Here is a 26,687-nt window from a genome sequence, read left to right as displayed (position 1 = left end):
TTGTTTTTCCCTGAAGAATTTTTTTTTGTTAATGATATAGCCGAGCAAACTGAGTTAGTAGCAATGCCTCTGGCTGAGTGAAATGGAAACTCTTTAATAGCTGTTTGCCAAAAAGGCTTTGGGCTCATTGGGAGGGTGGGGTCATTGCCTTTTGAAACTATAACACTGGGAGCAAACACTTTAATTAAGTGAAATTAATGTATGTTTGCTTATATGGTAGGGCAGCTTGGAAAAGAGTTTGAGAGTAGTTACCCAAAAAATGTATTTAAAATAGGGTAACTATAATAAATATTCTGCAAAAGAAAATTTAGAAAATCTTTTAAAGAACTCTTCTAGAATTAATTGTATCAAAGTTTAGTATATTAAAGAGCCCTTTTAAAGAGTTGATTATATCAAAATGTGGGCATGAAATAGTTCCAGTACTCTATCTGGCTCTGATTTCAACCTGTAGCCCAGGAAAATAAGAAACTATGATGGACTGTCAAATTCTTGTTACTCCTCCAAAGGGAACTGACTCTTCCTGGTCTAGAAAAGCAGCCTTTCCTCACATAAGTTCTAAGAAAAATCTGTTGCCTGGACACCTGTATGGTGGGTGATGGATGACACGGTAGACAATAACGTAACAACCATTTTTGCAAAAAATACAGTAATGGCCTTTGTGTGGCTGCCTGTTAAAATCTTCAATAAAAAGTGAGGCCATGATATTAAAACATCATTCAGTGAATGTGTATCTGGAGAACCAAGCCAATATTGTCCAGTTTGCTGTTTTTTTCATACTCTAGCTTGACAGCCTTTACAAACCCGAGAGATGTGACCAGTTAACGTTACCCTCACTGTGCCTCTCATGAATATTATCACTCTGTGCTGTGTATAGAACACTAGAAGGTAATTTTCTGATAAGATGTATCAGGTGAACTCTTCTAAGTAGTTTAGATTTAATTAGGGACTCCCCTTGGTTGCAGCATATATGTGACCCTTGGATTGTTTTCTGCATTTTATTCTTAATGGCAGCCTGTCATTCCTCTTGCCTCACTTGTGTGGGTCCAGAGCCCTCTCACTGTGCCCAGTGTAAGAAGCCTGATGAAGGACTGCAAGTTGAGCAGCTGTCTGGGGCGAACATCACCTCTGGCGTGTGCCTGTCCCAATGTAGAGCCCAGTTTTACTTGGAGAACACTGGACTTTGTGAAGGTGAGGAAGCATGATTTGAGGAAATGTTAGGTAGCTTCTGGGCTTTGCTCTGGAGAGATCCTGGGAGGTGGGACCAAAGCCAGAAGCCCTTTGTGAAAACAAAGAACTGTTCCAGGATACTTGTGGATGGAGAAGACCGACATGCAAAGGAGACCCCACTCATGTTCTCCTTCCCTTGGTGAATAATAGATGATCTTAAAGAGCTGGTTCCATTTACCCCACTGTCCCTAAAGTTACATTCTAAAAAGTTCCAGACAGGAATTATTTCAGAGACAGTATGAGTAGCTAAGAAAGGCCCAGTGCTCATGGTAGAATTCCATTTATTATTTCTTCTAATTTGCTACTCTGAATATGAATTGGCCCCTTCAGGGCAAAATCTGGACTTCTGTCAAAATTTAGAAGTGACTCCCGCCATTGCCTTAGCATAGCATCTACAGAGAATTGATGCCATCTTGAATAATTTGACTCAATAGCTGGATCATCTGTGAGTGGTTGAGCAGATGAAGGGGAGAGATGTGTAATTTGGGGGGGGGGGTTAGGGGAGGCCCCTCTCTGCTCTTACACAAAGTTGCCTTGCTGTTGGGTATATTTGACTCTCAAGCTACTTGAAAAAATCAATACTCATATTTTTCACTGTGAGCATAATGTATGTTCATTAAAGGAAACTTTGAATGTAGAAAGATAACCTGTCCACCATCTACCACCATCTACCACTTGGGTAATTACTTTCACCATTTTGCTGTAATATAGCCAAGTCTTTTCCTGTGCATAAGTTTGAGTTTTTATTTTTACCACATAACTGTTAAGCATGCTGCAGATTCAATTTTGTATCCTACAATATCCAATTTTACATTGGAAGGTACTCTCACATGGAAATGATGGATTTCAAGGTTAAGTTAAAAGATTTTAACACAGTGAGTCCTATGGAATGGTAGGAAGTATGTAGATTTGGAATACAGAGACCCCAGGCCAGACATTTAAGCTCTCTGAGCCTTTGCATTCACAGCATTAGAATAGGGATAACTATCTTTCACATACTTTTTGCCAAGATCAAAGGAGGTTAGGAGTGTGAAAGTTCTTGGCAAATTGTAAAGCCCCGTGCTCAACTGTAATAAATCTCAGTCCAAATACTCAGGTACTCAAGAACATTATAGAGGTAATCCCCTGCTCCCTGGGATGCACCAGGCTTCAGGGAAGTTACACAGTGCCCAGAAATTAGGGGAAGGGTCTTTACTCTCTAAATACACTGATTCCTACCCATGTATGCATTGCCTAAACTCTCTGTGGTCGTTTAAACTCTCATGGTTCTGTTTCCACAACCACTTCTGAAATACAGGAATCTTTATCACTAAGAGTCCCGGTGCCTTCCCAAGGCACACACCATACAGCCTTCCCCTCTGATCCTGGGAGAAATAAAGAAGAAATCTTCCCAGGCTACTCAGCATAGTTAGCCTCTTCCTATAATTTTGGACACTATATTAAAAGTGAAAAATAGGGAATTTGAAGAGGGATCAGAAAAGAGAAACAAAAATTAACCTTTGTAAAGTTAAGTCGTAAATAAATATTGGAGTGACCAGGGTTATTCAGCCAGAATATAATGCTAATGTTGATTTGGTACACACCATGAACCACACGCTAAGTGAAGTGCCTTACTTGTTGTTCACATAGCTTTGGTACCTTATGGGGTCAGGGGGACAACTGTATTAGAGGAGAAGAAATGGAGGCTTCCAGAAGTTAAGACTATAGCTTGTTCAAAGTCACGTAGCCAGCATAGAAGAGAGTCCAGTGGATTCTAAGTCAGCCTGACTCCAGTATCTATGCCCTAAACCTGGGGGCTACCGTGTTATGGTTGCTGAAGAGGCAAAAGCACAGCATAGTAAAATGCTGCAGGATTTAAGGAAGCATCCTTGACAAAGGGGAGTTTTCTGGGAATCCCTTTATACAGACACCTTTTTAAAAGGATTAGAGTCTAATCCTTGTAGAGTGGTTTAATTGTGGCCCCGTGTGAAAGGTCTAGATTGACCTCTATAGTCCCTTGTACCCCGTGATTTTATGCTAGTTAACATAATATTATTAGGTATCACACATATAGCTATCTACTCACATTTATTACCAAATCCTTGCACAATCTCTGCTAGGTAGATTGTTGTACTCAATTTATAAGTGATGGGAATGTGGCAGAAAAAGGTTAATTGAGTTGCCCAAGATCCCATTGGGAAACTTGAGTGCAACCACCAATTGTTTCCAACCCTATGTGAGTATTAAGTGTGTTGACTGATGTGTTTCCTGTCACTCATCTCATATCTTTGGAAACCTTTTTGCCTCCTCCCAGTCTGTTCCATTGTCGATTCTGCCGAAGTGTTGTCTATGAATTCAGGCTTGAGAGCCCTATGAGATTGCACTGGGCTCTCCTTCTCGCACATTCCCAGAAATGCCCTTGCTTCTGTGCAGAACATTTCAAAGGGTTGGAGTTTTTTTGTGGCTGTACCATTGAGAGTTTATTTTGCAGCACTTTTGATCTCAATGCCTTTCTATAAAGAAGAGAAAAACAACTATTTTCTGGAACTCTCCCTCTTCCTCTCTCTGAGACTGCAGTACAGAGTGATTAGAATATTACTGCAGCTAATGAAAGCGAGAAGCAGATGCATTATAGGAAGAAGCAATTTACTTAGAGTCTGAAGTGGTGTCAGAAGTTATCATGAAAGTTTCTACTCAGAGCTACATGACAAACCCAGGAATTATCTTGTGGAAGATGAAACAAAACTACTTGAGATATTTGACTAACATCCAAGACTATGATTGAAGGACGAAAAAATACAAAATTAACAAACAGTGACCAAAGAGAACCTTGTTGATGAGTAGCTCAAGGGCAGTCTGTTTTTATTCATTCCTTTTACGGATTTCTATTGAGTGGGCCCTGGGTGGCAGGCATTGTCTGGGCATTGTCTGGGCACTGGAGGTACACTCAAGAATGAGTCCGACAAAATCCCTACTGTTGTGGAATTTATATTCTAGTGAGAGAAACAGGTAGTAATGAAATGAATAACAACAGTAGCAACAAAACCCATGTCAGGTACTTGAGTAGTGGTCTGTGCTGTGAAGCCCACAGCGGGATAAGAGAGGGGGAGAAAGAGTTGGGCTGATGTGCACTCCAAAGCAGAAATACTTTGGTGAGCTGGGGACGGCCACCTGCATGTGTTTGTCCTGTGATTTTGGCTCATGCTCAAAAATGAACTTGGGTACTTTAGAAGATGGAGCTTGGACGTTAATGCTTTTTTTTTTTTTTTTTTTTTTTTTCCCATATAGCCTCTGTGTTTGCAAAATGTGGCTAGAATTACTGGTACAAAAGACTGTCTGTGAAAGACAATGTGGAGGCATTTTCAGTAGTCAACCCAAACTGTGCATGTTTGTTGAATATTAACATTTAGTATTAACATTTAGTACTTAGTATTAACTCAAAGAAGGATTTCAGTAATGTTATCCAGAGTTCATTTCACCTATTTAACTGATTCTGTCAGCATTGACAGATTCTAGTTCATTAAAAAAAACAAACAAAAAAAACCCAGGAAATACCCATCAGCTCCCTTGCACAAATAAAATAATAAAAACTCATTCCTCCAAAACTTTCAAACATCAAAAAACTATACTTTACTTTTTTTTCTTTTCAAATTTTTATTTAAATTCTACCTACTTAACATACAGTGCAGTGTTGGTTTCAGGAGTAGAATTCAGTGATTCATCACTTACATATAATACCCAGTGCTCATCACAATCTAGTGCCTCCTTAGTTTCCATCACCCATCCTAGTCCATCTCCCACCCACCTCCCTCTGTCAACCCTCAGTTTGTTCTCTATCTTTAAGAGTCTCTTATGGTTTATTTCCCTCTCTCTTCCCCCACCCCCCATATGTTCATCTGTTTTGTTTCTTAAATTCCACATAAAAGTGAAATAATATTATCCCTTAATTTTTTATTCATCTATCCCAATTGGTTTTCCAGGCCTCTGTGAGTTCATGAATCCATATGAAGTCCCCAGGGTAGAGGTGGGTCGAAGGTTGCTATGTTGTACAATTCCAGGAGTGCCATTCTTATGGTAATTCCCAAGACGGATACCTCCTGGGGGCATTTAGTGACTGTGCAGCCCATGGTGGATGGACAGGACAAAGGACCTGGAGCTCTTGTCACTGGGAGGCTTTTCCTCTTTCCTACGAATGTTCCTAGGATCAGGCAGATCTCTAAATTCCGTTTCAGATTTTCCTTCCATTCTTTTTTTTTTTTTTTTTTTCAACGTTTATTTATTTTTGGGAGAGAGACAGAGCATGAACGGGGGAGGGTCAGAGAAAGAGGGACACACAGAATCGGAAACAGGCTCCAGGCTCTGAGCCATCAGCCCAGAGCCTGACGCGGGCCTCGAACTCACGGACCGCGAGATCGTGACCTGAGCTGAAGTCGGATGCTTAACCTACTGCGCCACCCAGGTGCCCCAGATTTTCCTTCCATTCTTGTTGAGGTGTTTTGTTTTTGTTTTTTCTTTCTTTTAAAGGGTTCAGCTATTTTGAAACCTTAGCTTTTAGTTGCAGTCTGTCTAGATCAGAGCTTTTCATAAGAATCTGTTGGGAATCTTGTGAAAATGTGGATTCAGATTTAGTAGATCTGGGATAAGGCTAATGCTCCTGGTCCAGGGACTATAGTTGAGTAAGCAAGCCTCTAATTTAAGAAGGGCAAGTATATCATTTTATCATTGGTATCCTTCTTTCTAACTAAAGCAGTTTAATTTTTTTTTTAATTTTTATTTGTGTGTGAGAGAGAGAGAGAGAGAGAGAGACAGACAGAGTGTGAGCGGGGGAGGGGCAAAGAGAAGGAGACACAGAATCTGAAGCAGGCTCCAGGCTGTCAGCACAGAGCCTGACAAGGGCTCAAGCTCACAAACCGCGAGATCATGACCTGAGCCAAAGTCAGCCGCTTAACCAACTGAGCCACCCATGCGCCCCTTGCCTGGGATATTTTAAAATGCTATTCGCTGTTTATCTTAAGTTGAGATTTAACTAGGTATCTTTTATTTTATCTGTAAATCCTACTTATAACCCTTCAATCTTGAGATAACCTCTTTTAATCTTTTGGCATATTTTCTTACAGTTATTTATACGCATACTTGTGGATACACACACACACACACACACACACACCACTTCATGGCTTATAAGTCCCTTACAACCAATTTTTTATTAGAAATTTTGTGAGTTTACATTTACTCCCATTTTATAGACGAAGAAAGGAAGACTTAGAAGGAATTAACTAACGAATGATTTAGCAATGGAGGATCCTAGGCTTTAATACAGGCCATGGTTGCTCAGGAAATATTCCCTTCCGAGCCTGTATCCTTTGTTCTTCATTTCACACTAGAGCCTTACAATTTAATTTCAGGCCAGGCCATCTCAATTAATGATGCAGCTCTATCACCATGTCAACAGCTTGGCAATGGTGACCAGGACCGGAGGCGAACATAGTCAGGGTGATTAGGTTAGCCATGTAATTGCCCCAATTCTGTGGCAAATGAATGATAGATTCTTTCAGTTCCCACACAATTCAGCAAGAGGGTCCAAGATGATCTGATTTTGAGAGAATTTGCAAGTTTTTAAAAGTGAACTCTGTACTGCAATAATGAATTTTACTTACATGTCTTCTGATGTAGTATGTAGGTGGGCACACTGCTTTAACAAGGAATGGAGAGGTAGTAACCATCCCAGTGGCCCCCATTCCTGCATTGGCATCCTTCTCATCCTACTTAGAATAATCATGGAGCTCTAGTCAGGTTAAACATAAGAGAAATTTTATTTTATTTTATTTTATTTTATTTTATTTTATTTTATTTTATTTAAAAAAATTTTTTTAACATTTCTTCATTTTTGAGAGACAGAGAAAGACAGAGTGTAAGTGGGGGAGGGACAGAGAGAGAGGGAGACACAGAATCCGAAGAGGCTCCAGGCTCTGAGCTGTCAGCACAGAGCCCGACGTGGTGCTCGAATTCATGGACCGCGAGATCATGACATGAACTGAAGTCAGACACTTAACTGACTGAGCCACCCAGGTGCCCCAGGGAAGTTTTAGCAACCAAATCTTTCCAGGTCTTCTTTTTCAGTCTTGAAGATAGTATTGTCTCCTTAGGCTGGGTCTTACTGCAGGAAGCACATGTCAATACAGGTTTGGTATCAATTTAAAAAATTTTTTTTTCCTCTAGTTTTATTGAGATGTAATTGACATAGAACATTTTGTTAGTTTAAGATGTAAAGCATCATGATTCAATATATGTATATACCGGGAAAGGATCACCACTTAGCAACTTTCAAATATACAATATTGTTAACTGTAGTCACCATCCTGCACATTATATCTCCAGAACTTATTTATCTTATATCTGGAAGTTTACACCTTTTGAGCATTGTCACCCATTTCCTTCCTGGCAACGACCAGTTTGTTCTCTGTACCTTTATTGTTCAGCCAGCCCTAGCTGTTGAGTGTTTTTCAAACCCTTTGTGGTTGTCTGTGCCATTTTCTTTGTTCTTAGTGGCCTTTAGGAGTTGAGGGTGTGCTACGTAAGATTTGTTAGTGTCCCAAAGGGGAGGATCTCAGTTAGCAGCCAAGATGATGGCTGATCAACACTAGAGCCTCAAGTAGCAGCTTTTAAATCATGCAAATATACCTCTTTGAAGGGAACACTGGGGGATGGGTATTTGAGTCTGCTTCCTCTGCATTGAGCCATGGGGTGATAGCCAGCCAGTTAAGAACTGTTTCTTTGTTTGCTACAGTCCCATTGAACCAGTGAACTCTAATCTCACTTACCACCAGAGCCAGGTTGTCAAGGGGGTGCCAAGCATGTGCATAAGTGCCTTCTAGGAAGACACAAATGACCTGGAAGGAGGCAGAGGTAAAGCACAAATATGGTGTCCACCTCCCAGGTCTACTAGGAGTCTCGCAGTCAGTAGGCCTCTATGCATGTGTTAAATTAGAAGCCTGACCCTTAGCCAACAATTTTTAAGGTATGAAAATAGGTCTCTTTCTGGGAAAGACAGGGAGAATGGGCTTTTCTGACTTCCAGTCTGTACTGAGCCCTGGGGGGATAACTGCCACCAATTTTTGTGGGCGCATTAAGAAATACTTCTTTGGGGCGCCTGGGTGGCGCAGTCGGTTAAGCGTCCGACTTCAGCCAGGTCACGATCTCGCGGTCCGTGAGTTCGAGCCCCGCGTCAGGCTCTGGGCTGATGGCTCAGAGCCTGGAGCCTGTTTCCGATTCTGTGTCTCCCTCTCTCTCTGCCCCTCCCCCGTTCATGCTCTGTCTCTCTCTGTCCCAAAAATAAATAAACGTTGAAAAAAAAAAATTAAAAAAAAAAAAAGAAATACTTCTTTACTTGCTATATAGTCTTATGGGTTTTGTGGATTCAAGCCCGTTTGGCTTTCAGAGCTAGGGTTTTGGGGACCCATCCCATAAGCGGACTCTTAAAAGCTGGGGCATCACATGTTGACTCTAAACCCTTCATTCCTCAGGGAGAAACTGGGAGTTCCTTCCTGATTGTATGGTGCTGTGCAGGGGGGTGGGGTTTATGGCAAGAGTGTCCCAGCCTTTCCTGCCTGTTTCCATACAGGTTTTTTCTCATTTGCCTGATATTTAGGAGTCCCTCAACTAGTTTCTGAATTTCTTTCAGAGGGAATTGTTCCAGGTGTCACTGTAGATTTGGTGTGAGTTGGAAGTGAGTTCAGGAGCCTCCCATGTCACCATCTTGGACTGGAACACCATTTTTTTTTCTTTTTAAATAGGAAATTCACCAATTATTTTGGTCAGTTAATTAACATGCTTTAGGTGAATCGGAAGAAAAAGTACATTGTTTGCATTTTGATCTATTTAGTTGTTGCTAAGTTTCACCAAAGGCCTTAAGGCAAAGAGCTTTAATTAAAGAAATAAATGGGCAGGAGTCTGCCTGCTCCGCTTAAGAGTATGTTATTATTTATGAAGTTGGGATTCCCTTGCACTAATTGAATAAAATACATGGCATCTATATTAAGCAACACTCTTTAATGTAGTCCCCAGAGTGCTGACATAAGCTGTATAAATGCATGCCTTCTGGTAATGTTCAATCTTTTTCACTTTCCCCTTCTAGTTTTTATAGCATGGGTGTGCTCGACTTTGGGGATAGAAAGATGAAAAAGATATAGACCATGCCTTAAGGACCACATGATCAAGTAAGGGAGAATGACATCTGAACAAGGAATTAAAAGAATGTGATACACATTCTGTTGTAGGGGCCAAGGGCAGGCTGCCCTAAGATGGGGCACTTTGGCATAAAGACTGTTTTCAGTTAAAAAGCAATCAAAACCCAGCAGATTCAGGAAAATCTCTTTACCTTCCCCACACCGCCTAAAAAGAATTTAGATAGAGGACCTGCTCCAGGAAGAGAGCTATGACCATAGATAACTACATTATGATGTAAATTGGGTATGATAGACAGGGAAGAACTTAGCAAGATCTATTTGATCAAAGTCCTTGTATGTCCCATTGTTTCTGAGTGGCCCAGCAAACATTGGTTTACCTAACATTTACTGTCTTTAATCTTCCTGAGGATTGTATGTCTTCTCTTTGAGCTCTCAGACCCCTAACCCCTCTCCTTAGTTTAAGATAACATATACACTTCATTTTGCATGTCTTTGGAATTCCAGTGTCTGTATGGATTCCCTGTACATACACTATTAAATTTGATTTTCTCTTGTTATTCTGTCTCATGTCAGTTTGATTCTTGGGCCAGCTAGAAGGACCTTGAGGGGACAGGAAATTTCTTGCTCCCCAACTGTAATGGCAGTAGGCACAATTTCACAAGTAGCCCGCCCTTGGCCCCTACAACAGCGTGTACCATGTTCTTTTAATTGCTTGTTCAGATGTCAGTCTCCCTTACTTGATTGTGCTTTTCTTAAGGCATGATCTATATCTTTTTCATCTTTCTATCCCCAAAAGAGCATAGAGGAGACTGACTCTGTCTGGGAGAGAGAAAGTATGAGAAAAGATTTGCAGAGAGAAAACTACATCATCAGCCTGTTGAAGAATTAATAGTTCACCAGGGAAGAAGGTGGGAAAGGGCATTCCAGGTCAAGGAAACAGCAGGTGCAAAGGCATGACATATTTGGAGAAGTACGATGCATTTGGTATTCCCACAGTATAAAGCCGAAAGTAGAGACATAGGGATGAGTCACATCATGAAGTGCTTTATGTGCTACGCTAAGGAGTTTAGAATTGACACTCTGGGTACTGGAGAACTTTTAAAATATTTTAAATAGGGGAATCATCTGGTCAGTTTGCATTTCATAAAAATCAATCCCTTACTTGTGCAACAGGTAAATGCGGAGAAACAATGGGACTGGTTAGGAAGCAGCTGCACTAATCCACATCATGAATGATATTGAAGGCCTGCACCAAAGGGTCATGGGGATGGTTAAGCTGGGATAGATATGACATAGTTTATGATATTTGACAGAGTCTTGGATGGGTTGTGGTGATGGAAAAGTAAAAGTCTAAGGTTTTCAGCATGGGTGTCTTGGTGTATGGTGGGACTGCCAAGTGAGGCAGGGAATAAAAAAGAAAGACAATGTGGTGGGTTGGTTGTAGAATTGGGGGTGGATAATAGCTGCAATTTTGGGCCGAAGGAATGTGATGCCATAATTTGCATTAAGTCTATATGGGCTGAGCTTGGAAGTGGATGATGAGTAGTATTTTGGAAATAAGGAATATGAGACACCAGTGAAGCACCAAGTTAGAGATATCCCTTAGGCAGATTTATGTAATTGGAGTTCAGAGTAAAGGCCAGAGATGTGCACATAAATTTGGGACTCACCAGCATGGAGGTCATCATTAAAGCCATGAATAAGTTTTCTTAGAGTGAGAAGAAGGGCAGAGGTTGCCGTTTTGGGAAGCTCCAGTATCCTGACGTAAACAGAGAAAGGCTGAGGGCAAATAATCAGAGAGATGGGAGAATTAGAAGAATGTGTTGCCAGTGTTTCCATCTACCTATCCACCCACTGGCTCACCTACCTACCCACCCATTCAATCAGCAGGAATTCATTGATTGGGAACTTACAACACGCCAGGGACAGGGACTATGATCAGTACTACAGTACTACTATGATCAGAGATGGAAAAAATATGATGTTTACTCTTAAGTGGTTCTTAATCTAGTGGGAGAGTGGGGAGGAATGGAGGGATAAGTTAAATCAGCTCATTTTAAAAAAGGGAAGAAGAAAGAAAGAGAAGAAAGAAGAGGATGGTGAGGGAAAGGAGGAGATTGATTTTATTTGACTTAATTCATTTCAGTTTTCATCCCTTGTCACAGGACTCCTACTGTATTTCCTAGAGGATTTTTGATATTTACATCATAATTCAAGAGAAGTCTACCTCAAAAATTGTTTTTGACATGAAAAACCAGGAAATTTTATATGATATAAAATTAGGGATGCTGAACCACTTTTTATATCACTGAAAAGAAAAAAAGTAGTATGTTTGTTGTTTGAAATTTAAATAGGGGATAGGGTAGAATAGAATAAGAGAGTAGAATATAACAGAACAAAAATTGATATGTTTTAATTGTTTTAGGTAATATTTTTCTGGAGTCCGGTTCAGTGGACTTTACAATCATCTAAGGACAGTTTTAATGCCAACACTTTTAGTGCTTAAGCTGCTCAGTTATGCTTTTTCAGAAATATACTTAGCCATCAACTGGAAAGTCACTCTCTAAAAATGTAGTAGTACGTGGGGAAATTATTCATAGAACTTCTTTCAAATCTTTTCCATATATGCCCTGTAATGGAGTTAGTCTTCCTTGAAGGATCTTAGACTTCAAACCAGAACTCCTGCTATGAAAGCAGATTCCATAGAATGATAGAGCCTCATTAAAGTCACTGAAAGAGTATAGACATTTCCCAAACTGGTGCAGAATTGAAATTTTGTGAGATTGTTTTAAAGGTACAAATGCCTGTACTTACAGAAACAGAGCATTGTAAAGGAAAAAAAAAAAATCCTTTGACAGGGTGGCCACCCAGTATGTCCTTTTCCCTCTGTGTCCCTTGGCAACTAACAGGCTCATTATCCATTTGGTTATTAAACATTTCCAATGACCCCAGCTCTAAGGTTTCATGTGGTGATATTTAAATTTCTAAAATCTGGTGGGTGACAAAGGGACTTTCTTGTGGAATTCTTGGCCCATCAATATTTCAACTTATTTGTCCTCTTTGCTTTCCTGTTTTATGAATTCAAAAATAACCTTTACTTACATTGAGCCAGGTTATCACATTAACTTTGTGACCAAATGGAATAAAATAAAATATGTTGTGTGCTCACAGGCATTAATTCATATTCCCTAGTTTTCAGTTCCACAATGATATGCTTTGATTTCCTATTTATTAGGGAGGTATAAGAAGAAGAGCTAGGGATCTTAGCAATCTTGTAAAGTCTAATATAAACATATTGGTATTGTCACAGGTATATTTAAATATGTGGAAGTATGTTGCTTCCCCAAATCATCCTGGAAAGCTTTATGTTGACAGTATAATTTAGCTGATTTTTGAAATATTGCCACCTGACTTTTGATTACATGCCGCTTCGTTCATTTGTGTTAAACGTGTCTTGCATAATGGGCTAATGTGTACCCTTCCTTTTAATATTTGCTTACCTATTCTTTTTTTGTTTTTTGAAAAGGAAATATTTTCTCAGTGATTTTGAAAATATTGGGGGAAAAATTCTTACTGTGATTTGTGCTAATAGAGTTGTTTACAAGGCAATATAAGAAAGGAAATTATTTTAAAAATTGGAGCTCTAGCTCTGTTTTTCATATTGTAATAAATACTGTTGAATAGGTATAAAGTTCTGCAGTATACCCAGAGATGAGAGTCAAATATTTATTAACCAGTAAGTCAAGGTACTGCCGAATCCAAATAGATATTGGTCTTAGTTCAGGAGCAGGGTCCTGGAAGCCTCCTGGTGGAGGTGTTAAACCTTTTAGGTGTTGGTTTATAGATAGGGCAGGATATTAGCGTGGGGTCAAGGCTGCAGGGAGTACTAGAAGACTTAGAACAGCAGTGTATGTCAGCCATGTATCGGCAGTTTAATATTTAACAACCAGTACTGCTGGACCAGGACATCCTAGCTTATATTAGCCTTGCATACATTACAAAACGTATGTTGCGTTTTTATGACGGGTTGGTAGAAACGGAGACTTCATTGGTGTAAAATCACATTTGGTTCTTCCAAGCTGCTGGTCTCTGTCTGGGTATTTGATAGAAGGAGCAGAGAGGCCAAAGAGGAGACTCAGAGTGGTGTCCCTGCAATTGTGGATCTTGTCCACCGGATGGACAGCAGCAGGTGGCCTGAAATCATCCACATGGCTAAGAATCAGGTCTTTGTCTTACTCACCATTATATCCCCAGCACCTAGACCTATTTGAGACTCAATAACAAATGAATGATTAGAGGTGAATGACTAGCTGTTTCATAATAGAGGTTTTATTATTATTCAGGTGTGATGAGGCCAACAGATCAGGAGATAATTGCCATTGAAAAGAATGTGTTACTCACAGTTTCTAAGAGGAGGGAGCCCACAGGGGCCACACCCAGAAGCACCAGGGTTGGTCAAGAGGCAGAAGAGTGAGGGGAAAATGTAAGCAAGAACCTTTATTGTGGTTTCTGTGGGAAAGTACAAGTTAGACAGAGTAAGCAGCTTAGGATTGGCTAATTTGAATAACTTCAGTGGGCTTTGGGGTGTAGGGAATGTCTCCAACGGGCAAGAGGATAGTGGCTCCAGTGTGAGTGATAGGGGAGGTGATGGTGTGTGGATTTGGGACTGGCTAGTTAGCATATGAAAGGCATTCTACCATGATAGTCATTTACTATCTCTAGGAATTGACTAGCCCTGGGAAGGTAGTCTCTCCAGGATTTGCAGGACCCCAGATGTCAAAGTATCAGAAAGTAAAAAGGCATGATTAATACATTGGCCACCCTTGGGACTTCATGCAAATATCGCCTTTATTCTTTTTTTTTTTTTTTTTTCTTTTCACGGAACATGTCCACTGTTGTTTTGGTTTTTGGTGTTTTTAAAATTTCTATTTAAATTCTAGTTAGTTAGCATATACTGTAATATTGTTGTCAGGAGTAGAATTTAGTGATTCATCACTTACATACAACACCCAGTGCTCAACACAAGTGCCCTCCTTAATACCCATCACCCATTTAGCCCATGCCCCAACCCACCTCCCGCTATCAACCCTCAGTTTGTTCTCTGTTGTTAAGAGTCTCAAATGGTTTGTTTCCCTCTTTCTTTTCCCCCCTTCCCATATGTTCATCTGTTTGGTTTCTTAAATTCCACATATGAGTGAAATCATATGGTGTTTGTCTTTTTCTGACTGACTTATTTCATTTAGCATAATATACTCTAGCTCCATCCACATGATTGCAATATTCATTCCTTTTGATAGCTGAGTAATATTCCATTGTGTATGTGTGTGCGTACATACCACATCTTCTTTATCCGTTCATCAGTTGATGGATATTTGGGCTCTTTCCATAGTTTGGCTATTGTTGATAATGCTGTTATAAACATTGGGGTGCATGTACTCCTTCGAATCAGTGTTTTTATCTTTTGAGTCAATACCTAGTAGTACAGTTTCTGGATTGTGAGGTAGTTCTGTTTTTAACTTTTTGAGAAATCTCTATACTATTTTCCAGAGTGGCTGCACCAGTTTGTATTCCCACCAACAGTGTAAGAGGGTTCCCCTTTCTCCACATTCTCGCCAACACCTGTTGTTTCCTGTGTTGTTAATTTTAGGCTAACAGGTGTGAGGTGGTATCTCATTGTGGTTTAGATGTGTATTTCCCTGAGGATGAGTGATGTTGAGCATCTTTTCATGTGTCTGTCAGCCAGAACATATGGATGTCTTCTCTGGAAAAGTGTCTATTCATGTCTTCTGCCCATTTCCTCACTGGATTATTTGTTTTTTTGGGTGTTGAGTTTGATAAGTTCCTTATAGAACCCTTTTGTTCTTAAAGGTCTGATGTAGGCAAGCAGAGATGTCTTCTTTCTTCTTTGCTTCTACATTTCTTTTTATACCTATGTATAAAATAAAAAGTAGGTATACCTATGTATACCTACTTGCAACATAGCACTCAATGATAATAATTACAGCTAAGATGTATTAAGTCCTTACTATATACTTAGCACTATCCTAAGAACTTTACATGCATCAAACCCAATTAATGTCCACAACACCCTCTGCAGTATGTGCAGTTTATATTCTCATTTTATACATGAGGAAGTAGGAGCCTTGAGAAGTTATATAAATTAGTCAAGGTCACATAGAATTGTGATGTGATGCTCTTACTCTCTCTACTATACTTTGCCTCCCATTAATTGCATTCTAGTTCCTTGCTTGTGTGTCTGTTGATGCAGCTAGTTTGAGCAGCTCAAAATGTTGGACAGTTCTCACCTGTGTATGTTCAGTCTCCATCAAAGTAGGCACCATATAAATTTTTGTGAATGAGTAAGTAAAGCTTCCATCACTGTTTGCTATAATTTGAACAGCCTGATAAGCAGCCCATTGTTTAATGATGGAGGAGGAACTGTCCTGAGGGAAGGAGACCTGTTTTACGGCTTTCTGGTCTTTCTTTGACATTCTCTGAGAATGAAACTTGGGAAGAAAAGAAATGTATGCCTCTGCAAATGGTTATTTCTGTTCCGTGGCATTTGTGCCTTACTTAATCTGGGTCCCACAGATGCTTGCTTTGCAGGATATGGCCTTTAGAAAGAAGTATGTGAGATGTGTACTCTGTCCTTGGGAAAAACTAAGTGAATGTGCAGAACGTATTCCAACCCAGGAACGTTAACAGGAGAAACAGAGCTACCGAATTTGTCATACGGCAGCTTTCTTGATTGTCTCCTCTGCTTTATCTCTCTTCCAGCTTGTCACCAATCCTGTTTCAGGTGTGCAGGGAAAAACCCACTTAATTGCACAGCCTGCTGGCCTTCTCAAGTGCTGTTGGATGGGCAGTGTCTCTCCCAGTGCCCAGATGGATATTTTAACCAGGAAGGCGGTTGCACAGGTGAGTATGTAACATGCTGGGGCATGTTCCCTATGCCATGGTTATGTCTCTGTATTGCAGCCAGACTCTGTCACTGAAACTTTTGTCATACCAGGACACTAGGTTTGGGCTGTACATCCTTATCTTGAACTTGTTAGGAGTCAAGGTATAGAGTGAGGGGAACAAATGAAGTTCTATTCTTCCAATAAGGGAAATACAGACGAAGTAAAAAATTGGAGTCAGCTTTGCCCTATGCACACAGGGAGGGGTAGATTTGATGGTGTTGATCATGAAGCTACTACATCCAGGTTCTAATGCGGCTCTGTAGGACCAGGCATTTGGGTCTAACTCTAGAGTTCTCAGCTCCGCTTCCCCTGGCTACAGCCTAAGAGAGTAGAGATGAAAGCAAGATATTTATTTTCTTCTTTGGTGTGTCGGTCCAATAAGTTTTTAACAACACCTTTATATTTCAGTGACAGAGATTCTAGAAATTACTGGTTGAGATTAGTTCAGGGTTTTATTGGAATTGACAAAATACTAAAATTTAAGCACCTTATTGTAGCACTGTGTTTTCTTGTATCTATGGAAGAAAAGACAAAACACATCCTATCATGATTACCATTTTGTTTCTAAAATTAGACTGTTGAGACCTGCTTATATGCTTGTTATAAAATTGTATCACATATATTTCTAGAGTCAGAAAGCATATAATAAGTGCACAAAATATTTTTAAATGTTTATTTATTTATTTTGAGAGACAGAGAGTGAGAACATGTGCTCATGAGCAGGGGAGGGGCAGAGAGAGAGGGAAACAAAGAGAATCCCAAGCAGGCTCTACACTGTCAGCACAGAGCCTTACACAGGGCTCAATCTCACAACTGTGAGATTATGACCTGAGCTGAAATCAAGAATCAGACACTTAACTGACTGAGCCACCCAGGCGCCCCAGTGCACAAAATATTTTTAAAATAAGTTAATGCTTGCCAGGTTCATCTAGCCTCAAACTCTAAAGAGGAAATCCAATGCAAATGCAAATCTAGACTGAGGATCAGTATTATATTTCTTCTGAAATTTTCTTTTTTCAAATACCTTTCTAATCTCTCTAGGCCCTAGATGGGTTTGCTCTACTTTAAACACTCTATCAGGCTCAGTGGGAATGTTCCTGGTTTCTCGTCATTGGGGTTGTCCTTGAAAACTGTTGTCTGTCCTCTTGTGCCCTCACCCTGGTCCCAGTGGCTGTCCTGTGTGTGAAATTGTTGGGGGGTCAAGTCTGAGTAGCTCTAACTCTCCTCCGTCTATGCCTCTGCCCGCTTGCAGCCAGCAGATGGACAGTGCCCGAGTTGGCAGGGCACCTGGGTGGCGGGAAATCTGGCGGGGAGGAAGAACTGGGAGGTAGAAATCATTCTGAGAATGCGAGTATCTTTAGGACAAGCATTTTCCAAGTTCAGAGCCTCAGGAATGTAGGAGGGATGACGAGTGATGATAGCTCATGCTAGCCTTCTAATCAGCAGCTCACTTTCTTACTTGCTTGCCTTATTTATTTATCTGTTTGTTTTATATATAACTCCTTATCTTCCCTTGGCCTCTCACCATGAGAAGTGAGAGGTGGTTGACTATACACAAAATCTGTGCCTGTGCTTTCCACCAGCTCTGTGCCAGAAGGGAAATCTTTGTCATCGGTTCCCGCAAGCACTGCCCAGCTCTGGTCCCTCACCTCTGCTCCTCTTGGAATCAGACACGCTTAGACCTCCTCGTCCTTGGCAGAGAAATCCTTAAATCCCCTGCTGCCTGCCTTGGCAGCATCAATGCGACTGCAGCTGCAGACTTCTTTGACTCCTCCTCGCCCTTATCTTTACCGCCTACACCTCCTGCGACTTACTTGTTTCCAGGGCAGTCCCCCTGAGTAATTTGAGCTTTCCCTGGGAGAAAACATAGCTTTGACATGGTTTTGTCTAAGGAATTGAACTTCAAACCTGGCTCACGATAACCTCCAGGAAGAGGGCTTTCTGTTTTTTTGTATTTTAATTAAGCGTTGCTGCTAACAGGAGGCATCCAAATTGTGGCCTGAAGGGAGAGCGTGGCTGGCATCTGACTCTAGTTAGAAGTATTGCTGTCCCTTGCTGTGTATGGCTCCCCTTTGCCTGCCAGGAATTTCTGAGAAGCAAAATGTCACCCTCCTTTCCCTGTATAGCTCTTTGAATCACGCAAGGTATTTTAATGAGAGGGAGGGCGTCTTGCCACTTGCTCACCTGTCTGCTTTGTGACCTTGATCTGAATGAGCTTCCTTACTTGTATAGATTGGGGCTATTCCTGCTGGGGCTTCTGGAATGTGCAGCCAATTACTCCAGTTTTGATGGTTCTAGATTCCACCTTCTGTCCTTGGACAGCATTTTCATTGGCAGCAGAAACGTCATCTTTTGGTCGGGTCTGACGGTATGCCAGGCTTGCTTAGGAATTTTCGAAAGATGATTAGTGTCTGAAGTCTGCTCTTGCTGTAATTTGTGGAACTGCATTAATGTTTCATGTGTTTACATGGTGAGTGGATGATTCCAATCCTGGCTCTCATTTCTCTCCCCAGAATGCCACCCCACCTGCAGGCAGTGCCACGGCCCATTGGACTCTGACTGTATCTCCTGTCACCCTCATGTCACTCTTGCTGGTGGGAGCTGCAGGACCAGCTGTAAAGAAGAACAATTCCTCAACCTGGTGGGGTACTGCACTGGTGAGTGAGAGCTCCTTCAGAGTCCTGGAAATCACAAGCCAAAGACTGGGGTTCTCCATACCAGGCTGAAGAAGCCTGTCTTGTATCTGGGGGAGCCTGGGTGGCTCAGTAGGTTAAGCATCCCACATTGATCTCAGCTCAGGTCTTGATCTCAGGGTCGTGAGTTCAAGCCCTGCGTTGGGCTCCATCCTGGGCGTGGAGGCTACTTAAAAAAAAAAAAAAAAAAAGGTCTCTTCATATTTGTCCTTTGTCATCAGATGAAGAGCTATTTTTTGGGAGGCATTAGTCTCATGTCTGGGAACTTACTTCACTGCTTCCTATCAGACATTTAGTAAATATTTGTAGATTTAAATGGAATCTTCTAATAACACTCTTGAAACTGCTGAAAAAACTTGGAACCTTATATTCATGAAGATTGAAGTGATGATAATAGCACCTTATGTGGTGCACTTCAGCTTAAGATAGCAACACATTTCTTCAGTCACTCTGAAGATTCTCCCTCTTGTCTACATTATCTTCTGCCTCTTGCTGTGGAGAACTTTTGCCATCAACCCTAGGCACAAAAATTTAGGGAGATTAACCTAAAAGTAAATCAGTTGTCTCAGGAGACAGGATTTTTTTTTTCCTCCTCATTTTAGAACTCAGGTTTCAAAAAAGGTCTATATTAGGAAAGTAGCCTGGAACTTGGGTAATGATGAAGAAGCCATACTGTGTTTAGGGTTCACGCATCAATTCATACGACAGATATCTTTGAGTGTCTACTCATGGCCAGATGCTCAGAATACAGAAAAGAAAAGAAAAAAAAAAAAAAGGAAAGGTGAATGAGACAATGACCATGCCCTCAAAGAGCTTATGGTCTAGAGAGAAGAATGTATAGACTAGTGGGTTATTACATATTTCTTGACCCATTTCTCCAAATTGTAGGAGAAACTTAAAGAGATTTGCCTGCAACAGCTTTTGTCACATCTCTGACTGGCTTGATTGGGAGGCATTCTGAGATGCTGCTGGGAAAGGTGAAAAGGCTAAGATCTGGTTGGATATATGCTGCTGAGGTTGATCTGTCTGTAGGACTTGTCTTTGGGCAGTGATATGAGGTGTGGTCAGTTATCTAGGTCATAGTATGGAACAAACACATTTAGTCTGGGACAGCATTGATGCCTCAGGTGTCCATTTGGGGGGGGGGGGGCACAGCAAATTAATGACAGCCCTCCAAGTGTGGCTGCTAGTGCCATGGTCCTGGGTGATCCATTCCTTTTTGCAGATGACCTTAGTTGATAACTAGACATTGGGGTCCAGAATTTATATCCTAGGAAGACTAAACTGTCAACAGCAGGGCTACAGCCAAAAAATGCTGGTATTCAGCGAAAAACATAATTGTAAAGACTGCAAACATTTTAGGGGCAATGAAAAGTGGAAGCTTGGAGAGGCCAGGCTTGAGACTCATGAGATACCCCACAGCTGCAGAGTGTGAGCCCCTTACCAGTACTGCCAGCTATAGGCACGGCTGACTTGGGAAGTGGGCAGGTAGGAAACATTAGTGCCTACCCTTGAAGAAGAATCTAGGGATGGCAGGGGCTGACTGTTATTATAGTTTGTGAGCTTGAGTTCAGCAACCGCTTCTTACTTTAGGATACAAAGGAGCAGTTACTATGAGAACTAAGAGGTTCTCCTGGTTTCAGTACATTAGTAAGTATTTACATAGAACCCACAAGGTGCTGAGTTGCCATTTGAGGGGACATGGATATCTTGCACGCTACTTAAGGAGATGAACCAAAAACACAACTGGCAGTTAACAATTGTACAAAGAATCTTATGGATAATAGCACCAACAGGCAATATGGGTTATAGGAGTTCAGAGGCATAAATGATGCGAAAAGCATTGTAGAGAAGGGAGAACCTAAATTCTTCCTGAGTCATAGCTAGGATTTGGTTAGACAGAGGGAAGGTAGGCAGGATTTCTGGGTATGGTTCCATAGGAGACGGGCCAGAAGGTAGAACATGTGGGCCGTTTGTGGCCAGTGAGCGGTCCCACCTGGCTGAAGAGCAAGGTTTGTATTAAGGCACATTAGATGAAATGATTGGAAAATTTAAGTTGGAACCAGAGTCTAGAGAACGCAGAGTTCTAGGCCAGAAAGTTTGAACTGAATCTTGTGGGTAATAGAGTCGTGAGAGTTTGGGAGAAGACTGTGCCTTGGCTAAGGTTGTGCTCTGGGCAGGACACCTATAAGCTGTGGAAGGTGAACTAGAGCAAGGAGAGATTATAGTCAGAGAGAGGAGTTAGAAGGGTGGACCTTCATGATGACTTTTCTATTTCCAACCTATTCTGTATGTGGACCCTAAAAATTTTATGCTGGGACATATTTTATAAGTAAATGTTTATGTAAGGAAATTGGAAAAATTTAATTTTTAATGAGTTCTGTTCTCTCCAATGTCCAGAGCCCTCTTTGATAATAAATTAGGTGATTAGGAGTCACATTAATTTTTTAAGGCTAATAGGGGACCATTAGAATAAAGAATCATGGGACTAGGTTAAATGACTCTGGAAATCCTCAGCCCTAGAAGAACAGTCCCCACTAAAATAGGTTGCACGGGACAAACCTTGTCTGTCCTAGGAATTGGGTATAGTAAGTGAAAGTTTTTCAGTAAGGTAACCATTGTGTGGTGCTTAGAAATCCTTTGTTGAATAGATACTGGTGTGTCGGTGCTTGTTACAGAATAATTTGACCAGTAATTTCAATTGTTGATCTTTTCAAGGAGTGCACTGACCCCAAAGTTTGCTTTTTCAAGAAATATATATCCTTTCCATAAGTCTTCACACTTCTCTCTGTAGCACCGTAATGAATTCCTTCATTTACAGCTTCATCAAACATTTTTTAGACATACATTCCATGCCAGGCACCGTGCTGGGCCCTGGGGATGCCCACATGAATAAGATATGGTGCTTGTATTCAGGAAGAGTACAGCAGAGTGAACGAAGGACATATGTTTGAATATGATGTTGCTATGGAGAGGAGGCAAATCTGTGGGGCAGGACCCTAACCCACACTGGGTGTGGGGGAGGGTGGGTAGTAAAGGCTTTCCAGAGCACACCATAACTGAGATAATTTTGAAAGATGAGTGAGAATTAGAGGGGTTTGGAGATTTGGAGGGGAGAACATTCCAGAAAATGGGCCAAAGACTATGATCTGTTCGGGCACCAACAAAGAATTAAGCAGAATGTCAGCCCTGAGTGTGGGAGTCATGGTACCTGAAGCAGAAGGAAACAGGGCCAGTCAGGAAGGCCTCGTATGTTATGTTTAAGGAGAATATACTTTGTCATCAAGGCTGTGGGGGTCTCTTGGAGGTTTCTAGGGAGGGGAAGGTTGTGGTTGCATTTCTGTGAAGAGAAAGATCCACCAAAGATTGTGTAGAAGACAAGACTGGGGCAAAAGGATCTTAAGAGGTCGTTGTAAGAAGTCAGATCAAAGAGGAAGCCCTTTAATGAGAAAATTGCTGAGGGGATGAAGAGAAGGGGTTTTGGCTTCACTAAGAATTAATTATATATTAGGTCGACCTGTGTGAGATTGCTGGTTTTTGTGCACAAATGATCAAATAGTGGCAAGTTTATATGGTTCAACCTAATAGAAGCAATCGAGAAGTCAGCAATGTCTCAGCCCTGGAGACTAAGGGAGAGGGAATTTGGGGGATGATTTTCAAGGTTTATGGGCAAATAAATTTGAGGAGTGGGAGTACCATTTACTAAGGGCAGGAAATGGAAGACAAGGGGTTTGAACTGGACAAATTGAATTTGGGGTGATCATTGGACATCTAGGAGTAGCTGTCCATGAGGAGGTGGAAGGTTTAAATGAACACCCGTTTCTTTCTGTAGCCACTAGGAGCTCATCTGCTATTTTTATTTTACCCTGAACCTAAATTCCTAGAACATTTTTTTTAACTCAAGTGTGGCTTTAGTCAGGTCATAGTTTACCTCTGGAACATTTCAAGGACTTTTATCTAAACTCAGGAAGGTGTTAGGGAGAGCCCTGTGATGATAGACAAAGCAGAAGATAATCCTCCCCATGCAATGCCATCAGTGAAATGCATGTTACCATCGTTGGGAAATTCTAGCCCCTGGAGAAGAACCCTCTCTGTTCCCTCTATCATGTGTGAGCTTGGCAGGGTGGTAGGATTTACTCACAGGATTTATTCTCTATCTGAGCTGTACCTAAGATCATCATCAGAGACCTCTTAATTGCACTTAGCTGTTTAAGAAAGAAAATTACATCTAATCTATCACACAGACAAGAATAAACACATCCTGGGAACAGGTCCAAAACCTCAATGTGTTATCACATATGGAGATGTCATATGTGTGGGGTTTTTTGTTTTTTTTTTCCTCCTCCAAGCTTATCAAAGTAAATATATAGTTTGTGAGATTTAGGCCAGGGCTGAAGGTTTTCAACAAAGATAAATGAACTGAGGTGAGAGGCAAGAGTGGACAAATTGCAGCAGACATGGTTCAGTGCTATGGAAACAGGCTTTTTCATCATAGATTTTTGTTGTTGTTTACATTTTGCCCACATGTAAACAACATTCTCCCAAATTTCAAAGCTTGAGGTGCCTTCTCCACTTGTCTTTCTCAGCTAAAACCTTTTCCCCTGTTCATAGAAGATGGTGAAAATTAAAAAGAAAACATGAGGGGAAAATATCCAGATGCAGAAGCATTAAAAAAAATGCTGTGGGTTTTGTGGAATGCCCGATGGGATGGCTGTACTTTTGAGTTCTTACCTGGAAGAGGAGATAATACTGAGAATAATATGTAGAGGGGGAGACCTGGAAAATTATAAACAGCTGATTTGTTAGGGTTGTACAATTCTGGGGGATTGAATTTTGTTTGTTTAGGCAGTAATGACAGAATGTAAGCAAAAGAAGACAAGTGTCAGTAAAGAAATATTATTCTGAGCATTTTCATATTGTATTCCATGGGACTCAAGTTTTAAACAATGGTTAATAGGTATTGCATGCAAAAAAAGACTTCTGGCTAAGTGAATTTGGGAAACTCTCAGTTAAATAAAGTGAAGCACTATTCTTTATTGCAGAATTTCTTAGAACCTTAAAAAAGCAGATGTGCATTGTGAATTTCTAAAATGAAGGAGACTGGGCACCATTTCTCACACATTTCATTGCAGACCCCTCCCCTTTATTTGTTATAGCCTCTCAGAGCTGATGAGTGTTTTGCAGAACAGTCTTTGGGAAGTCCTGCAATGATTTTAACACATTTGACAATTTATTGGCACTCCCTAAAGGTAAAGTGAAATAATGAACCAATACTCAGATTATGGATTTCCTTTCCCTCCTTTCTTCCCTCCCTCCTTCCTTCCTTTCTTCCTTCCTTCCTTCCTTCCTTCCTTCCTTCCTTCCTTCCTTCCTCCTTCTGTCCTCTGGGCAAGCAGAAGGTCACCAAGAGGGCTCAGGTTTGCCACTCTCTTGCTTGTTGAAGAGCACCAAAGAGCAATCAATAATCATCTTCCAGTGTTAGGTCTGAGAAGTATTTGCTCTCTGAACCTGACTGAAGCCATTTGTGGACTGATTAGAAACCCTGTTAACATCTTTCTTCCAAATCATAAAAAGAAAAACTTTTGAGTCCCTCCATGATTTCCCCCATTTATTGTCATCATTTCTGAAAGATGGAAGCCCTAAAAAATGGTGAAAATGTTAAAATGCACAAATTAAAGGAGCAACAAATGCCTGTTTTAGAATAAGCTGATACAACTCCAACATCGAGCAATGAAAACCCAAGTTCAAGTGGAACATAATTAAGGAGCTGGGAAGAAGCCCTGTGTGAGCCAGTGTGACGGCTCTCTGCCTCCATGCACCATGGCTTGAAGCCAGAGGTGAGAGCCAGTTCTTGTTTGACACCAGCTTCTGCATGTGGGGCAGGTGCGTTAGCACTGCCCTACATCTTGCTGTAACTGTTCCTGCAACTACAAACTGAAAGGAAGGTGAGAGAAACACACTATAAACATAAAGCAGTTACTACCTTATTTTGATCATCAAAATCCTGCCCATCTATTCCCCATGATTCCATCCTTTCTAGGACCGGCTTCCTCTTGGCATGACCCACGTTTTAATTCCTGGTGGGCTGATTGTTTCTACCAGTTACCTAGTACTTGGCATTGACTAGCTCACATTTCCTGTGAGTGATCTTTTCGTGGTATCTAATAATAGGTGACTGTTCTGAGGGCTTCTTATGTGACATGCATTGTGCTAATTGCTTTGAATGCATTTTGCCATTTAACGTTAACAATGATCCTCCAAAGTAATACTAATGTTACATTTGAAGAAACTGAAACACAGAAAGGTAAGTAATTTGTTCAAAATGACAAAAGTAGGAAGACAGGGCCAAGATTTGAACTTAGTGTGATTCCAAAATCTACATGTTTAACCATTTTGTTGTACTCTACGGTGCTAAATATAGTTTTACAACAATAGGGACTCAAGAACAATTTTTTGATTAGTGGATTAAAAGGTGGATTAAAAGGGACTGGCGTAACAGGATGCGATGGAGAGCATTGTTGGGGAATGTTCCAAGAACTTCCTTGTCTGTTTCAAATGCTAAGGAAGCTGTTTTAGACTGCCACGTACTCTTATTGTATATACTCTTATAAATACATACACTTTAAAGAAAAACATTAATGCACATTGAAATTTAATAATTTATATCATTCTGCATTTACTTCATTTTTTTTAAATATTTATTTACTCATTTTTGGAAAGCACAAGTTGGGGAGCGTCAGAGAGAGGGGGACAGAGGATCTGAAGTGGGCTCTGAGCTGACAAGCTCACAGTAGCAAGCCCAGTGTGAGGCATGAACTGTGAAATCATGACCTGAGATGAATTTGGACACTCAACCGAATGAGCCACTCAGGTGCCCCACATTCTGCATTTGCTTTAAATGTTTATTTATTTTTGAGAGATTGCAATAGTGCAAGAGAGAGAGAGAGATGGGGGACAGAGGGTCTAAAGCCGGCTCTGTGCTGACAGCAGAGAGCCCAGTGCAGGGCTCAAACTCACGAACCAAGATATCATGACCTGAGCTGACTGAACCACCCAGGCGCCCCTCACTTTAATCTTTTTCAGTGGGTACATTGCATTTTTTTTATAGTTGTAGTCAGCACCTATGTATTTCTTTGCTCATTTCTCTTAAATATCACTTTAATTTATGTATTTCCGTGTGTTGGCAAATATTGGAAGAATCCACATTATCATCATTTGTAATGGCTAACTGGTGTTCCATTATGTTTGTTTTCCTTAATTTGAGTGGCCATTTCCTATCGTGGAGCTGGGCAGTAACCAGCAGGAAGTGGATTTACCGCCTGGCCCATCAGGGGTTAAGTATGAGATGCAGGATTTCAGCTGGGACTAGGTCTGTTTCTCAAGTTATTGTTAATAGTAACATTGGTGTGTTTCTGGAGTTTTATACTTTTCAAAACATTTTCTCATTTATCTTTTCATTTGATCGTCCAGGAAACCTTGCTGTAGAGGTGGGAATTCTTATTCTGTGGGAATTCTCAGTGCAGTGATGGACTGGCACATAGATGGTGATCAAGAAATGCTGTGTAAATACATGACTCGAATCTGGCGCCCTAATGATTACGATAATCCCTTCTAATGCTTCACATGGTAATTATGTCAAG

General features: G+C 40.9%; 1 protein-coding gene across 1 annotated transcript in view; it reads left to right on the top strand.

Annotated features, from left to right (window-relative positions):
- FRAS1 (Fraser extracellular matrix complex subunit 1) overlaps window positions 1–26,687 on the top strand; it is a 431,004-nt gene that overhangs the window by 223,721 nt on the left and 180,596 nt on the right. Inside the window, exons 18-20 of the mRNA XM_045473641.1 lie at window positions 1,012–1,188; window positions 16,170–16,310; window positions 18,868–19,011. Coding sequence (XP_045329597.1) covers window positions 1,012–1,188; window positions 16,170–16,310; window positions 18,868–19,011 — 462 coding nt within the window. The remainder of the gene's footprint in view (window positions 1–1,011; window positions 1,189–16,169; window positions 16,311–18,867; window positions 19,012–26,687) is intronic.

This window comes from Leopardus geoffroyi, chromosome B1 (assembly GCF_018350155.1).
Source record: "Leopardus geoffroyi isolate Oge1 chromosome B1, O.geoffroyi_Oge1_pat1.0, whole genome shotgun sequence".
Taxonomy (NCBI): Eukaryota; Metazoa; Chordata; class Mammalia; order Carnivora; family Felidae; genus Leopardus; species Leopardus geoffroyi.
This window is presented reverse-complemented; position numbering and strand designations above follow the sequence as displayed.